This window comes from Mugil cephalus, chromosome 16, assembly GCF_022458985.1.
Source record: "Mugil cephalus isolate CIBA_MC_2020 chromosome 16, CIBA_Mcephalus_1.1, whole genome shotgun sequence".
Taxonomy (NCBI): Eukaryota; Metazoa; Chordata; class Actinopteri; order Mugiliformes; family Mugilidae; genus Mugil; species Mugil cephalus.
The window spans coordinates 2,629,582-2,645,844 of NC_061785.1; the positions used below are offsets into that span (position 1 = coordinate 2,629,582).

The 16,263-nt window shown below is 43.4% G+C and overlaps 1 protein-coding gene across 1 annotated transcript; it reads left to right on the forward strand.

The window, feature by feature from the left end:
• The first annotated feature begins 208 nt into the window (after positions 1-208).
• On the forward strand, positions 209-15,182 carry LOC125022485 (alpha-tectorin-like). Its single transcript, XM_047609172.1, has 25 exons — positions 209-236; positions 370-439; positions 555-578; positions 885-1,000; positions 1,111-1,389; positions 1,476-1,571; positions 3,163-3,328; positions 3,489-3,889; positions 3,976-4,549; positions 4,642-5,225; positions 5,798-6,353; positions 6,903-7,501; positions 7,720-7,877; positions 8,049-8,449; positions 8,548-8,744; positions 9,363-9,758; positions 10,318-10,601; positions 11,032-11,306; positions 11,404-11,529; positions 11,619-11,803; positions 12,148-12,308; positions 12,466-12,711; positions 12,795-12,954; positions 14,557-14,668; positions 14,979-15,182. Exons 2-25 carry the CDS (start codon positions 394-396, stop codon positions 15,065-15,067), a joined length of 6,231 nt encoding a protein of 2,076 aa, XP_047465128.1. The 5' UTR covers positions 209-236; positions 370-393; the 3' UTR covers positions 15,068-15,182.
• The last annotated feature ends 1,081 nt before the right edge of the window (positions 15,183-16,263 follow it).

A 16,263-nucleotide genomic window follows, 5' to 3' on the forward strand; every position in this document is an offset into this window, starting at 1 on the left:
AAGAGAGCTGGTAGATGAACCACTTACATAAGAGGTTTATGTCATTCTTATTGTTCTCTGAGATCAAAGGAATGAGTTGCGATCATGAGGGAGCAGTAGATTCTAAGGTGTGATACACCTCACCTGATAAAACAAAAGCTGTGGACCCGTGCCAGCCTCTTTACTGTATAAAGTCTGTGTGACCGTCTCCAGTTGCACTTGAGATGAAGACAAAACTAACGAAGAAGCTCATGAAGGTAATTTTTTTTCATATTATTTGCAAACTTATATAAGACAGTGTCATTTTCTTCTAGCTCTAACGAATATTGCATTCATCGGCATTATCATCTACGTCGACATTTACCCTCTTTTTATTTCTTATTTTTGCAGGTTTGACTTTTGAATTTTTGAAGAATGGGAAGTCAGATCCTGCTGCCTGTGCTTCTTTTGGGGATGATCAGTAAGAATTTAATTAAGACAAAATCTACTAAATAAATTTAAATAAATGTATTCACCGATCTCGGCTCTTTCTCTAATTTTAATGCTAATTAATTGTGTGATTTTATGTTTTATAGGTGGAGTGACTCCTCAGGTTTCAGGTAAGTGGAAGTTCTTTTAAATTCTTTGAATCCAGATACTTCAGTATTACGTTACTCTCCACTGTACATAAATAACACTTAAAGATACAGTGACATTGTGTTTATCTGTAAAGTAAAGCTTCTGGTGTTAAAAAATTATTTATGTAATTATAATTGCATGTGGTTAGCATTTTGTTTTTCAGTCATTCTTTTCTTGGTAGCTTGTGTTGTAGTTGTGTTTTCCTTTGTTATTCCTGTTGGATGATGGATATTAATAGTTTGGTGTGGTGATCTAGAAATGTTAAAAGCAACCTTTGACCTTTCCAGGTCCCCTCTACCCAATCTCAGGGAGAGAAAGCTCTCGATCAGATGATGGAAGTTCTCCTGCAATTACCTTGCGACAGCCTTTTATTTATTTCAGCCAGTCCCACAGTGTGATTTACGTACGTAAAAGTGCTTTCTTTTTTCTTTTTTTAAAATCTTTATGCATTGTGTAGGATTTTTCAAATCTGCAAATCTCTTCCACCATAAGAACCTATTTTTATTTTTCCAGGTCAATCACAACGGACACCTGACCTTTAACAACCCGTGGAGCAGCCACATACCTCAGCAGTTTCCAATGAATGGATCAAGAGACATCATCGCTCCCTTCTGGACAGATTTGGACAACAGAGGCAATGGTCATATCTACTATAACCAGTACACCAGTGGCAGTGTTCTCCAACAAGCTACCGCCGACATTAATGGATACTTCCCAGGGTTGAACTTTAACGCCACATTGGTCTTTGTAGCAACATGGTACGAGGTGGCCTACTATCCAACCTCTGGAACAGTGAGTAATCTCATTTTAAATATGAACACATTTATCTTTTATCATATTAACTATAAAAACAAATTTTTTTTTCTTTTTTCTTTCAGAGAACAACAGTCCAGGCAGTGTTGATCTCTGGTGGCCAATATTCATTTGTGTTGATGAACTACGGGACAATAGCTGCAACAACTCGTTCTGTGCAGGTAAGAACCATAGACTAAATAAATATGGAGGAAATATGGTGGACCAGCTCCTTTATAGAGGGTATGCATTGACGTCACTGGCGTCTGGGGCCTCGCCCCTTTGAGTGGCAGAAACACAGTGAAATTTATCTGTAAACACAACAGGGCCAGTAAAAATGTGGATTATCAGTTGGACTTGACAATGATCCATACGAACTAGTATGGATTTGGAAAAGTGGATTAGCCTCAGTTTCAATTAGTTCAAGTTAGTTTTAGGTAATTTCATTATGATAAATGTAGCGAAATAAAAGATGCTAATGCTAAGACATACACTGAGAAGCAACGTTAGCCATACAATACTGTAGCGTCAGACTGGACGTTAAAAGGATGACGAGGAATGATCGTAAATATTCCGTTTATTATTTTGTTGTTATTTATTGTTGGGAGTGAAATAGTTACTGTCGGGCTGCAACTACGACAAAACAACAACATCCACAAACTTGTCTGACAGCCCTCCAGAACGTAACTTAAGAAGTAACTTAAGGTATGACTTCATCAAAAAAAATACAGCATAAATTAATATTACCAGACACACAATATGAACCACAGCACCAGGTTTCCTGTCTGGATTCCAGTTGTGTCTTCCTAGTGCAGCGATCTTTTTACTTCTCTTTACTTTGGCAGATATCTGTAAAAATACATCTCTGACTGCTTTTCAGATCTGTTGGTTCAGTCAATCACACAACAGCTATTGACCTGTTTTTTGAAATTACTTTTACTAATTAGACACTATTACAGCCTATGATTCAAACTAATGCTGCTAATCTCCATGATCAACTGTCACTTTTTGTCACTCAGTGGCCGTAACCATGGAGAGTTCACTGGCTGTGACGTCACGTTCATGCCCTCTATAGTGAAGCCAGAGCAAGCAGAGCTCCCCTTGGTGGCTGGCTGCAGGATAGGTCATAAGCTCCACCCCTCCATGTTAGGCGGGCTTGGGCTGAAATAAAACACTAAAATGCACTGTCAGATATCTTTTTTTTCCCCAAGCTTAATATGATACTGTGTACATAGATTTTTTCTGATTGTTGTGTTCTAGTTCGCTATAGAAACATCATGTGACATAATGGCGACCACCAGTTGTCATGCCAAGAGCCAAGAGTTGGAAAAATTAAAACACAAAAAATAAGTCCAGTGTATAATCCAACATTTCCTGGTAATTTGTTGAGGTAGAGCAGAGCTCTACATCATGGAGTCTAGGATTACATGAAGAGACAGAAGGATTTGAGGAAGCCAACATCCACAGAAGATCTGTGGTTAGTTCTCCAATATGTTTGGAACAACCTACCTGCTCAGTTCCTTCAAGAACTGTATGCAAGTAGAAGAACTGATGCTGTCTTGAAGGCAAACGGTGGTCACACCAAATATTGATTTGATTTAGATTGATTAAAATAAACTGTTCACACTTCCATTTTTGAAAACCTTCTTAGTTCATAGCATTTTTTCATACCTAACTAAAACTTTTGCACAGTACTGTGTAGAATTCACAATTCACATATTGCACTCTGCAAATGCAAAAATAAACAAGCATTTTTATTTATTTTTTTCCGAGGCTGGATATGACACAATCGGTTCTCCTCACCATTTCATCATCCCTGGATCATTCTCCAGTGCTGCAACAGGCAACAACTCAGTTTTCAGCCTCGGCAGCAACGTTAATGTTCCCGGTCGCTGGGCTTTCAGGATTGATGAAGGATCAAGAGCCTGCACTTTCAATGGTAAGGCCAGAACAGGACGACAATACCCATGGGCACTAGAGTAAAAATACAAAATGCAAAATCTGGACACGCACCTGTCTTTCTCATTGACACCAACATATCAGGAGGTCATGTTGTTTAAACAGTAACAGAGCTTGCCTCGTTGTCATTTTTTCTAAAGGTGAAGCTGTGCAGTTCGGTGATTCATTCTGGAGCGACAGCACCTGCTCTCAGAAATGTACCTGCACTTCCACTGGTCTCCAGTGTAACAACCAGCCCTGCTCCTTCTCCCAGATCTGCCGGCCGACTTCCTTTCAGTACTCCTGCCAGACGGTGCAGAGGGGCACCTGCATCGTAAGCGGCGATCCGCACTACTACACCTTCGATGGGACTCTATTTCACTTTCAGGGCACCTGCACCTACATTCTCTCTGAGCAGTGCAACATGGGGCAGCCCTACTACAGGATAGAGGGCAAGAACGAGCACAGAGGCAGCACTCGTATCTCTTGGACCCGACTGGTCAGAGTGAATGTGTACAATGAAACCATTGAGCTTGTCAAAGGACGTCCTGGTGAGGCCAAGGTTCGCATTAGAGAATGGGTTTTCACTTTCCTCTGTGTTTGTTTTGTACATATATTTAATTCTAATCATCTTTTTCATGCTTACAGGTTAACGGACACTTTGCTGCCACTCCGTTCTCTCTGAGCAACGGTACCGTCCAGGTTTACCAGTCAGGCTTTTCTGTGGTGGTCAGCACTGACTTTGGCTTACAGGTATCCTATGATACTAACTTCTATGTCCAGATCAGTGTGCCCTACACTTACCAGAATGCAACATGTGGCCTATGCGGAAACTTCAACAATCACCCTCAAGATGACTTCCGAACCCGTGATGGTGAGGTTGTGAGCTCAGATGTGGTTTTTGCAAACAGCTGGAAGGCACAGGACGATGAACCAGACTGTGAGGCCCAGTGTGCAGGACAGGACTGTGCTTCATGCTCTCAGAGTCAAAGTGCCTTGTACAGCGATGAAGCCCATTGTGGTATCCTCCAGAGCAGTTCTGGACCTTTCGCTGCTTGTCACCAACAACTTCCTCCACAGACCTTTGTGGAGAGTTGTGTGTTTGATCTGTGTATAGGAGGAGGGTACCAGCCCATTCTGTGTCAAGCCCTGAATGTGTACGCAAGTCAGTGTCAGCAGAACGGTATCCAGCTACCGAGCTGGAGGAGCCCTGGCTTCTGTGGTACGTCTCTCAGTCATTCAGAATATTTTCTTTGGGTAACATCTGCACAATATCAAGTTGTTGTTTTTTTTTTTTTGTTTTTTCCTGCGCAGAAATTCCTTGTCCTGCCAACAGCCACTTTGAGTCTTCAGGTACAGGATGTCCACCAACATGTGTCAACCCCAATGCCACCCAAAACTGCCCTCTTCCTAATCAGGAAAGCTGCGTCTGTGATTCAGGCTTCATCCTCAGTGGTGGGGTGTGCGTCCCCCATGATCAGTGTGGCGTCAGCTTCGAGGGTTTCTACTACCCTTCTGGAGAAACTGTAATCCTCGGCGACAACTGTGAGAGGCTCTGCAGCTGCAGTCAAAGTGTCATGACTTGCCAATCCCATGTCTGCGGCCCACATGAAAAATGTAGTGTGGAGGAAGGAGCAAGGGGATGCACGCCCAACAGCTACGCCACCTGCTGGATACGAGGCCCGGGGTCCTATCATACGTTTGATGGACTCACGTACCAGTATCCCGGAGCGTGTCGACTCACTCTCACCAGAGTAATGGGACTGTCCAGTCACCCACACTTTGTGGTGACAGCAGAGAAAGAGCCAAGAGGTCAGCAGGGTTTTGCCAGAGTGATAAAGTTTGAGGCAGACGGAACAGAAGTCTCCATTGAGATGTCAAACAGCAGCAACGTGAAGGTAAATAAATAATCTATACTGTATTTAAAGTGATTTTTAAATCACATCAGAGAAAGTTAACCCTTTAAAACTGAATGGAGCTTTGTTTGGTTACATTTTTTAATATAAATGAGTGTAATTTCAGTTCAGTGCTGCCACCTAGTGTTTAGTTCTGGTTTCTCTTGCTCTTAGTGGGAACATTAGGAAAAGGAATTTTATTGAATAATTGTAGCTGATGTCTTCCCCCTACTCCTTCTGTTACTCTACTTTCTCCTCTTCGTAATTCTTTCTCATTTACATCTTCCCACTTCTCTTCTTTCTCCTTGTTCTTTTTTCGTCCTCCATCTCCTCTTCCTCATCCATCCCTTCATCCTACCCCTTCTTCTCCTTTCTTGTTTCTCATTTTCATCTTCCTCATTCCCCATTGCTTCTCCAAATCCTCTCTTCTTCTTCTTCTTCTTCTTCTTCTCCCTCTTGCATGTTGTGATCTCACTTTAAACAAATCAATCATTTTTGTTCTTGTTTTCTTTTTCTGGTTATGTTAATGTAAACTCTCACCCAGAAAAGTTGACAGTTTTTTTAATGTCTTTTAGGTCAATGGTCAGCTGACCAGACTTCCGTTCATCTCTGGCTCCAACAGAATTCGCATCTACCACAGCAACATTCACAGCATCATCCTTCAGACCTCCTTTGGTGTAACTGTGCAGACAGTCTGGCCTCACTTTGTTCGGATCACCGCCCCTGGAGTCTACACCGGTTCACTTGGTGGACTCTGTGGTGATTACAATGGTCTCCCACATGATGACTTCCGTACACCCAATGGTGTCCTGCTCAATAGCTCTCAGGCGTTCGGGGACAGTTGGCGAGATGGTTCCTTAGTGGCACATTGTGAAGAAAACATGAATCATAATCCTCCTCAAACCAATTACAATTCTAGTGAGTACTGTGGCATTATCAGCTCACCACATGGGCCGTTTCAACCGTGTTGGGCCACAGTGGACCCACTGGAGCAGGTGGACATCTGTGTAGACATCCTGAGGGGTTCGAGTGATCCGGCATCGACTCTATGCGAGGTCCTAAGAGATTATGCCCTAATGTGTCAACAGAACGGCGTCTCCATAGGACAGTGGAGGAATGAAACTGGATGCAGTAAGCAAAGAAGAAGTTTTATTGGTGGACACGGAGGGGTGAGAAGGGTCAAAGGGGACTGGAAGAAATGGGTCAAGGAGATGGGATGAGAAGGGTTAGGGGGATGGGATGTAAAGGACAAAGGGGATTCAACAAAAATGGTAGCGGCCCTCTACCACTTTATCCTCTGGGATATAAAAGGGTTGGAGGGGGTGCAATGAAAAGGGTCGAGGAGATGGGATGCAAAAGGCAGAGGGGATATGATGAAAATGGTAGAGGCAATGGGATAAAAAGAGATTAGAGGGGATAGGACAAAAATGACTGAAGTGATGACACCAGGGGTAGAGAATATGCAAATAGATAATAGATGGTAGAGGAACCCACAGAGGAAGCAGAAGAAAAGAGAAGAGAGACACGGGGTTGGGCTGAGAAGTGAGACAAACAGAGAGAGAGTGGAAACATATGATAGAGGACACACCATGGGAAACAGAACATATGGGCGTGGTCTATTTCTCAAGCTTAATAACTTTCTAATAACTTCATTAAATAAACTGTTGTGTTTTTCTTTAGAGCAAACCTGCCCTCAAAACAGCCATTATGAACTCTGTGGAAGTTCTTGCCCTTCAGCCTGCCCCAGCCTCTCGTTCCCCTTCTCCTGTGATGCTCTGTGCCAGGACGGGTGCCAATGTGACGACGGATTCGTCCTCAATGGAAACCAGTGTGTCCCACCTACAGAATGTGGATGTTCCCACGAAGGACGCTACCGACAAGGTGGCGAACAGTTCTGGGAGAGTGAACAATGTCAGAGCTTCTGCACCTGTAATGGCACCACTGGGCTAGTCCACTGTACCCCCAACTCCTGTGGTCCTCAGGAGTCCTGTCGCGTGGTGGAGGGCGAGTTTGGCTGTCACCCCAACCCTCACGGCACCTGCTCCGCCTCTGGAGACCCTCACTACATCACCTTCGATCGCAATGCCTATGACTTCCAGGGAACCTGCCGCTATGTCCTGGCAACGCTTTGCAACGCCACTGGTGGTCTCCAAGAGTTTTCTGTGGAAGCCAAGAATGAGCCGTTGTCGGGGATTCAACTTTCCATCGTCGCTGATGTTTTTGTGAATGTGTGGGGCTATCAAGTGCACATGTCCAGAGACAGGACTGGTACGGTAGAGGTGAGCTGAACCATGTCCAGATCATTTGTGATTTGTATAATTTTGTGAAAACAGCCCGAAAACCAGAGATCCATTCTTTGCTGTTTGTATTTTATCAGATAATAGTGTGTACTACTATAAAACCCTTATATTCTTTTATTGACATCGGTCTCAAGGGTTCTACCAGTAAAAGAAACTATTTTGTTGTTCCAATTTTTTTTTTCTTCCCAATCCTACAGGTAAACGGAATAACAAAAAACTTGCCAGTTCTTCTGAATGGAAGTCATGTGTCTATCTACGGAAGTGGATTTCAAACATTTGTCAGTGCTGATTTCGGCCTGAGTGTCATGTACGATGGATCGAGTACAGTGTCTATTTCTGTACCTTCAGATTACAGGTACCTGCTGATCACTTGAGCTCAAAATAAGTTAAACAACGAACATTTTCCAAACATGCAGCAACAACCACTGCTTCAATATTTAAATATATTTCCATGGTTGCACCAGACTACTTTTCTGTTGTGCTTGTGTGACTAGTTGATTTATTTTCTCTTTTTTATCTTCCTTAGAGGACAAACATGTGGACTATGTGGAAACTTTAATGGCGATCCCAATGACGAGTTCCGAACTCCATCTGGAGCAATGGTCACCAGTCCACATGAGTTTGGAACAGCTTGGAAAGTGCCCGGCAACTACACCTGCAGCGATGGCTGTGGTTCCTCCTGCCCCCAGTGCCTTGATGAGGGTCCTGCTAGAGCTCAGTGTGAGGTGATTCAGGCTGCAGACGGCCCGTTCAGCTTCTGCCACAAGCAGGTGGACCCAGCGCCATATTTTAGTGACTGCGTGTTCGACGTTTGTTTGTCGGGAAATCAAGGCCAAGATCTTCTGTGCAGGGCCATCGAAACGTACATCAGAGCCTGTCAGTCTGCTAATGTCCAAATCTACCCTTGGAGACAGAACACCACCTGTAGTGAGTTATCCAGTGTTTTAGATCTTTGGATGAGTGGTACGTTGCAGTTAAACATCTTCAGATTTTTTAAAGTGTTATTTTCTTCCTCACTTATTAAGGAATCGACTGTCCAGCCAACAGCCACTATGAGCTGTGTGGTACTGACTGTGGCCAAACCTGTGCCCATAGCACAGATGCAACCTGTGAGCATGTTTGCTCTGAGGGATGTTTCTGTGATGAAGGCTTCCGCAGGAGTGGATCCAGTTGTGTCCCCATGGAAAGCTGTGGCTGCCAGTACGATGGATTCTACTACAATGTAAGACACGTTTAAGTCAATTCACCATTGTTGGTCTAAAATGGTCTGATTGTAGTTAATTGACAGCTCACTAACAAAGACCACGCCTAAAAGGAGGTTTCTTGGTAGACAGGATGTGAGGGAAATACAGAGGAGGAGAGACCAAAGTCAACTTTTATTGTCAATTGTGACATGCTCAACACAGTACAGTATTGAAATTACCTTTCAAAGAGGCCTACGGTGTGGCAACTAAACAAAAGAATGTAAACATAAAATGTGCAAATGTTGAGAAAATATAAAATATAGATGAGAGTAGTGAGAGGGAAGGGATGAGAATTGTCAAATGGACGGGATGTAAAGTGTTTAAAGGAAAGGATGAAAGCTGTTGATGGAAAATGATGAAATATGGGAATGAATGAAAGGAAAGGATGAGAAATGTTGAAGGGAGGATATTACAGTGGCTGAAGGAAAGAGATAAAACTTATGTCATAGGTCTTGCTTGCATCAAGATCTGAAAGGAACATTTGAGGAGAAGAAGCTAAAGATGAAACATTTGGAAGTAACGGATTCCTCTTCGTGGGTCACAGTCTTATTTGTGTTATTACTTTAAAAGTGTCTAATTTTTCTGCCATGTTTCAGGATGGAGAGACCTTCTGGACCGACGGCTGCTCCCAGCGCTGTGAATGCCACGCTCCTAATGACCTGCGCTGCTCTGCTACATCTTGCACTCCAGCACAAGAGTGCACCATCAGAAATGGACAGCTGGGCTGTTTTGACACTTTGCCCATTTGCACCGTGTGGGGAGACCCACACTACGTCACCTTTGATGGAGCGCTGGCTCATTTCCAGGGAACGTGCTCCTACACCATCACCGAGAGCGTGAGCCACAGGACCAATGAAACCCAATTTCGGGTAATCGCCACCAACAATCACCGTGGCAACAACCGCGTGTCCTTTGTGTCGGCGGTGGATATTTACCTCTCAAACCAACCAGAGGACGTATACGTCAGGATTGGACCCAACAAACGAGTAAAGGTAAACTCTTTTTTTAGTTTCAAGATGAACACACCTTTACATTTCAATATTGGCCTCACAAAATAAAACACCACAAACAAAGAAAGGGATATTGGATTTATATATGTCCTTGAGGCCACCGGTCACCCTAGCCTCAATGAGGACTTTGACCTCTCATATTTTTTGTAGACATCATTGTAAAAAGGATTTTTTGTGTTACGTCGGGGGCTTTGAGTCTTTTTGTGTCTTTAAAACTAAAACAGGTGGCTCAAAAGTGTCTTTGGGGATGCTATAAATTGTCATTGCATTGGACTGGGTTATGTAATATGTTTCATTGGTGATTTCACATGTTGTAGTTTCATCTTATCTCCTATAGTAGATTTTTTCCTTGTCTGAGCATGAAAGTTTGTCAGAATGACTTTTGGGTGAAACCCCGAGGGGTCAGAGAGAGGGTAATACTGATCACTCACCTTTACTCCTAGAGGCTGAAAAGAAAAAGGATGCTTGTCCCAACGCTGCACACCTGTGGTGACTGCAACTGCAGTTACTCTGTTTCACCTCCTGTCTGTCTTCTTCCCAGGTGAATGGCACGCAGGCATCTCTTCCCATCGCAGCAGGGACATTAGCTCAGGTGACGGTGCAGGGAAGCTATGTAGTGGTTGATGCCTCTGACTTACAAGTCCAGTTTGACGGCCTGAGCACCTTGTTGGTCAGAGTGGGTCAAAACCGTGCAAACAGAGTCGTTGGGATGTGCGGAAACTTGAACGGTGACTCTCAAGATGACAAACTCCTGCCCAATGGCACGCTGGCACAAGATGATGACGACTTTGGAGATGGTTGGAAGGCATCCACAAGCCAGCCGGGGTGAGCTGGGATATCCTACACACAAGTGACATCAACTTTTGAAACATGACGCAGACTCTACGTTTGCACTAGTGCACTTTGGATTGAAGTAATTACGGTTCGGGCAACTGGAAACATTGAAAAGGCTTCTAAAAGTTAAGACATTATACCTCATAAGATGTAGTAAACTGTAAAAACTCCCAGATATTGAAGGTTCAAGATATTCTGGGAAAATGGACAAAAGCCCTTATACTTACAGGACATTTTCTAACCTTTTTATAGTTAAAAAAAACAATAAAATGTATTAAACTGGTAACCAGCAAACATTTAACATGTATCACAGAAATGGCTTACCCATCCTGTACTTTAATATTTTACAGGCAAAAGAGCAATTAGCAGGTTTTTTGTCCAAGTTCAGTCCCACTATCAAATGTGTGATATCTGTTCCTAGATGTGGATCAACCGATGAGGGAGGTGATGGTTTGAGTGACTGTACCTTTATTGAAGAATACTCAGAACTCTGCAGCGTCATCACCAACACCAGCGGCCCGTTCAGTGCCTGTCACCTGCACTCTGACCCTCAGCCCTTCTTCAGCTCCTGTGTCTACGACCTCTGCTTGTACACTCCAGCCAACGGCATGCTGTGTTCCGCCATCGCTGCCTATGAGAGAACTTGTTCCGTTTTGGGGTTGGACATCCCAGAGTGGCGCTCTGCTTTGCATTGTGGTATGTTTACACTGGCCCTAATGAAAGATTAAGAAGAGGACAACAAAACAAGTCAACATTTTCTTCTTCCTTTGTTTTTATCTCACTCTTTCTGCAGCTGATGCTGACTCAGATCCCTGTGAACATCAGAACTGCACCGAGTTCGAGTGGTGTGGCGAGAAGGACGGCGTCTATGGCTGCTTCTGCGACGAGAACCATCAACGGCGCAACAATGAGAGCTATGGTGAGGGCAGATCTCCTTAAAATCCTCTATTTAATTTGCAGCGTAGCCGGCATTGTTTGAGTACAAACTCTTTCTCGCCTCTCTTTCAGACTCTTCGATCTCATGTGTCAGCAGTTCAGGCACCATGTCTGTGTCTCGCTGCCAGCTGTTTGAAGCCGGCTTCCACTCTAGTGTCCTCCATCTGCGGGATGACTCGTGCAAAGGGACGCTCCTGGACGGGCGCCTGGTTTTCCAGTTTGACAACGAGGACCAGCTTTGTGGGACAACTCTCAGGGTACGCTCTATAGACTGTCACAGCATAAGTGCAGACTGAATCAGTTCAGTTCAGAAAACTTTATTTCAGTGGTTCTCAAATTTTCTGAGGGTCCAATCTGGACCACAGGATGGAAGTGCAAAAACAACCTAAGAGTCATTGAATGAATATTTTCTATAAAAGCAACCGCTATTCCCAATTTGTCCAGTAGGTTGCACTGTTGTAGTCAGAGTTGTCTTATCATTTATTATAGATAATTTTATTATCTTACTGGTTGGGTCCTCTTGAGATCCTATAGGGCCGTACGTGGGCCCTGAAATATAATTACTGCCCTGACAAACACCTTTTAAATTTTCTATTTTCAGAGCAATGGAACCCATTTCATATACGAGAACGCCATTCTGGGTCAAGTGAATCCTCACGAGGGCCTCATCAGCCGTGAGAGGAATATTAGTCTGCATTTCGGCTGTGAATACCCTCTGACTCAGGCTGTTTCCATGTCTGTGGGCATCAACCCCGTAGAAAGGTGAATAACCTCGTCCTCTCTGCACGTTTTATTTGATCAATTCCTTATTTTTAGTGTTGTAACCTAAAGTTCCACAGAAATGGACCGTAATGGTAAAATGCTGTAAGATGTCTTGTAAATTGTACATGTGGTCACTGTATGTGTTGTTTTCTTACAGCATTGTGGGACTTCCTTCTGGCCAGGGAATCTATCGTATCAGAATGATACCGTACCAGGACGCCGATTTCCTCTTCTCTCTGGCGAGTAGCAACAACATTGACGTGGAGATGAACCAGAGGTTGTACGTGGAGGTGCGGACGGACGGGGTCGACTCGCAGCAGATCTCCACCGTCCTGGACTCCTGCTGGGCCACGCCGGTCAACACTGCAGACTACCATGTGCGCTGGGATCTCATCTCTGCAGAGTAAAGGAGCTCCTTCCACCTCATCCACAATCCAGCCTACTTCTCTGGGAGTTAGTCCTAACCCTGATGTCTCTGTCTTCCAGGTGTCCTAACCCAGCAGACGGGACAGTGGAGCTGATTCAGAACGGCATCTCCACCGCGGCCCGCTTTTCCTTCAAGATGTTCACCTTCACCAACTTCAGCACTGTCTACCTGCACTGTAACGTCCACCTGTGTCTCCTCAGGAACAACGACTGCACGGCTGTACGTTTGATTCAGATTCAGAGAACATGATTTATCCCAACAGGGCAATAATTCATTTGCAGCTTTTCCACGCACATCCCACACAGTCAATGAATCAAACAAACAAGCCAAGATCAGTAAATTAGGATCAATAGTTGTAGAAATCTAATAAATAAATAAATAAATGGATAATAAGATTCAATAAATGAACAGATAATAGATGAAACCTGATGTCACTGTCGTGTGGAAATACAGTGAATACAGCTAGACCGCTATGTTGATTATCAGATCAAATTAAGGTCAACTGGACTCAACAATGATCCACACAAACTAGTATGGATTTGGAAAAGTGAATTAGAGGTCTTTTAGGGTAAGTAAATTATAGGTTATTTCATTTATGATAAATGTAGTTAAATAAAAAATGCTTACACTAAGAACATTACTGAAGTGACATTAGCCATACAATACTGTGGTGTACTTTAGCGAAAAAAGTCACTTGAGGTATGACTTTATCAAAAAATACAGGATAAATTTATATTACCTGACAGAAAATGTGAACCACAACACCAGGTTTCGGTGCCTAGATTCCAGTTGTTTCTTCATAATGCAGCAATCCATCTACTTCTCATTTCTTTGGCTTTCGGGAGCCTGTAAAAATATATATCCGTCGGCTTTTTCACTCGGCTGCTTCAGTCAATCGCACAACAGCTCTTCCCCATTGTTTTAAATCTAGTTTTAGACGGTTTTAAAACCGATGACTGAAGCTAATGCTGCTAATCTCCGTGTTCAACTGTCACTTTTTGACACTCAGCGGCCGTAACCATGGAGACGTCCGCTTGCTGTGACATCACGGCCATACGCTCTGTAGCAGAAGGAACAAAAGACTTTACGTAACGATTTGTCCTACTGACAAATAGGAAGACCGGAAGGCAGCGATAAAAACTCGATTGACAAAATATGATCTGGCTCGTTTATTAATGATTGTGCCTAGTTCCTTCCAGAGTGTGGCTAAAATAGGGCTTAAAAGGTGACGTCGTTGCACAATGCATTGTGGGCAACACGCGCCATTTTTAGTGTTTGTTTACATTCACTCCATTCACAGATCTGCCACTTTAAGGAGCGCCATTAAATTTAACGGAGCAGCACATTGAACCCTTCATATCAGTAGTCTTATCGGTAAGAACAGAATGTCTTGGTATGTTCGGCTTACTGTAACTCCAACAACGGCGAGTTTTTTCGGTGTCATTTTACCAAATTGTGTCCTGGAGTCGCTCTTATTTGTGTCGGTTGGACTCTAAAATCGTTAAATAGTCAAATATGGTTGAACGCAGCTGTTTGTTGTCTGAGCCGAAGAGAAGAGCCGCTCTTTCAGACTCACTGCACCATTTTATATCGCTAGCATTAATGCTAATACGCTAAAAGGACAAATAAAAATAAGTGCAGCGTCGCGCAACGTAACCAAAGCTCATTGCGGTTTTATGTCAACCTTTCGGACTATATTTTTCTGCTTAGTGCCAGTAATTCGTGTTCAAGCTATTGTTGTTTTCGGTGTTTTCTTTAAATTTGAGCCGTGACTCAAACGTAGTCCCAAGATAATTGGTTTTGATTTCTTTTTTCCTGCAGCACTGTTACCCTGGTTACCATGGGCGGGTCAGGAGGGACGTGACCCCCGAAAACACCGCAGCCATCTCACTAGGACCCCTGGTTATGAGTCCACTCAGCAGGAACAGGAGAGGTAAAGCTCTCTCTTCCTCCTCATCAGATTCTTATTAATGACACAGAGGTCAAGCTCAGTGCTGCCACCTCGTGTTTAGTTCTGGTTTCTCACTAGAAAAATCTTCACTGCAAGTTCTGCAGTTTCTTCTTCATTTTTCCTTTCTTCCTTCTCTTCCTCCTTCCCCATCTATTTATCCTTCTCCTCCTGTCTGTCTTCTCATGTCCTGCTTCTTCTCATCTTCCTCTTCGCCCTTCCTCCTCATCTACATCTTCTCCTCCTCCTCCTTCTTCTTCCCAGTAAACAGTAACTTTGCTTCTTGTTCTTTCAGAAATCCAGATGTCTAGTGCTGCCTCCTGTCGTCTGACAGCGACTCTGACTCTGATCATCAGTTTGTTGACGACTAAGACTCTGATCTAGAAACCAGACATGGTCCACACACTAACACACACACACACACACACACACTAACACTCACAGACACACACACAGACACACACACACACACACACTAACACTCACAGACACACACACACACACACACACACACACACACACTAACACTCACAGACACACACACAGACACACACACACACACACACACACTAACACAAACACAAACACAAACACACACACACACACACACACACACACACACACACAGTTAATTAAGTAAAATTAAGGTCAAAATAAATCAATAATCAAAGGTGTCAATGTTATTTTAAGATATTCTTGCAGTACAACAAAATTTTGTTTTAAGTTTTGTCTGCGAGCTCCTCCTCTCATTAGTCTCACATGTCTCTCATTAGCTCCTCCCCTCATTCGTCTCACCTGTCTCTTATTAGCTCCTCCCCTCATTACTCTCACCTGTCTCTTATTAGCTCCTCCCCTCATTCGTCTCATCTGTCTCTCATTAGCTCCTCCCCTCATTAGTCTTGTTTTTGACCCTTACCTGTTCTTGGAGCTGAGTTTTTGTCCTCCCTGTCTTAAGTCCTGGGTTTTAAATTTGTATTAAACAAATGTTGTCTTCTTGTCTGCCTCCTTCTTTCTCCTCACCACAAACATTTTCGACCTGAAGGGTATCACTATTTTATCATCACAATCATTTAACATATTTATATTAAAACATCCAAACATAGAGATCACGTCCAGCTTCACGTTCTTCTGTTCAGAGCTGACTTCCACTTTAGTGCGGACTAAAACTTAGATATTACAAAATAAACCAGAAGACATATGTTATCCAACCAGAGGCCGGTATCACGAAGCGAACTCAGCTTCCTCTACCTTATCCAGCTGAATCTATCCACAACAATGACAATCTGGATAGCAGTATCACGACGCTGGTTATCATCTTGGTAACTTAACCCAGGTTTGTCTTGTTGTGAATCAGTGAACGCGCACGTATAAGGGCGGGTTTTAAGGCAGCAGACCAATCACAATCATGAAGACTTCAAGACTGATTCTCTCCAATATGAAGAAGAAAAAGTAAATCTCACTCAAAATCTCAAAAAGTCAAACACCGCGGCTGCATCGAAGAGACGCCAAATGGCGTGTAAAGGATTGCAGATTGAATAAATGTGCAAATTACACATCAATGCCACCATTAGTTTACATTT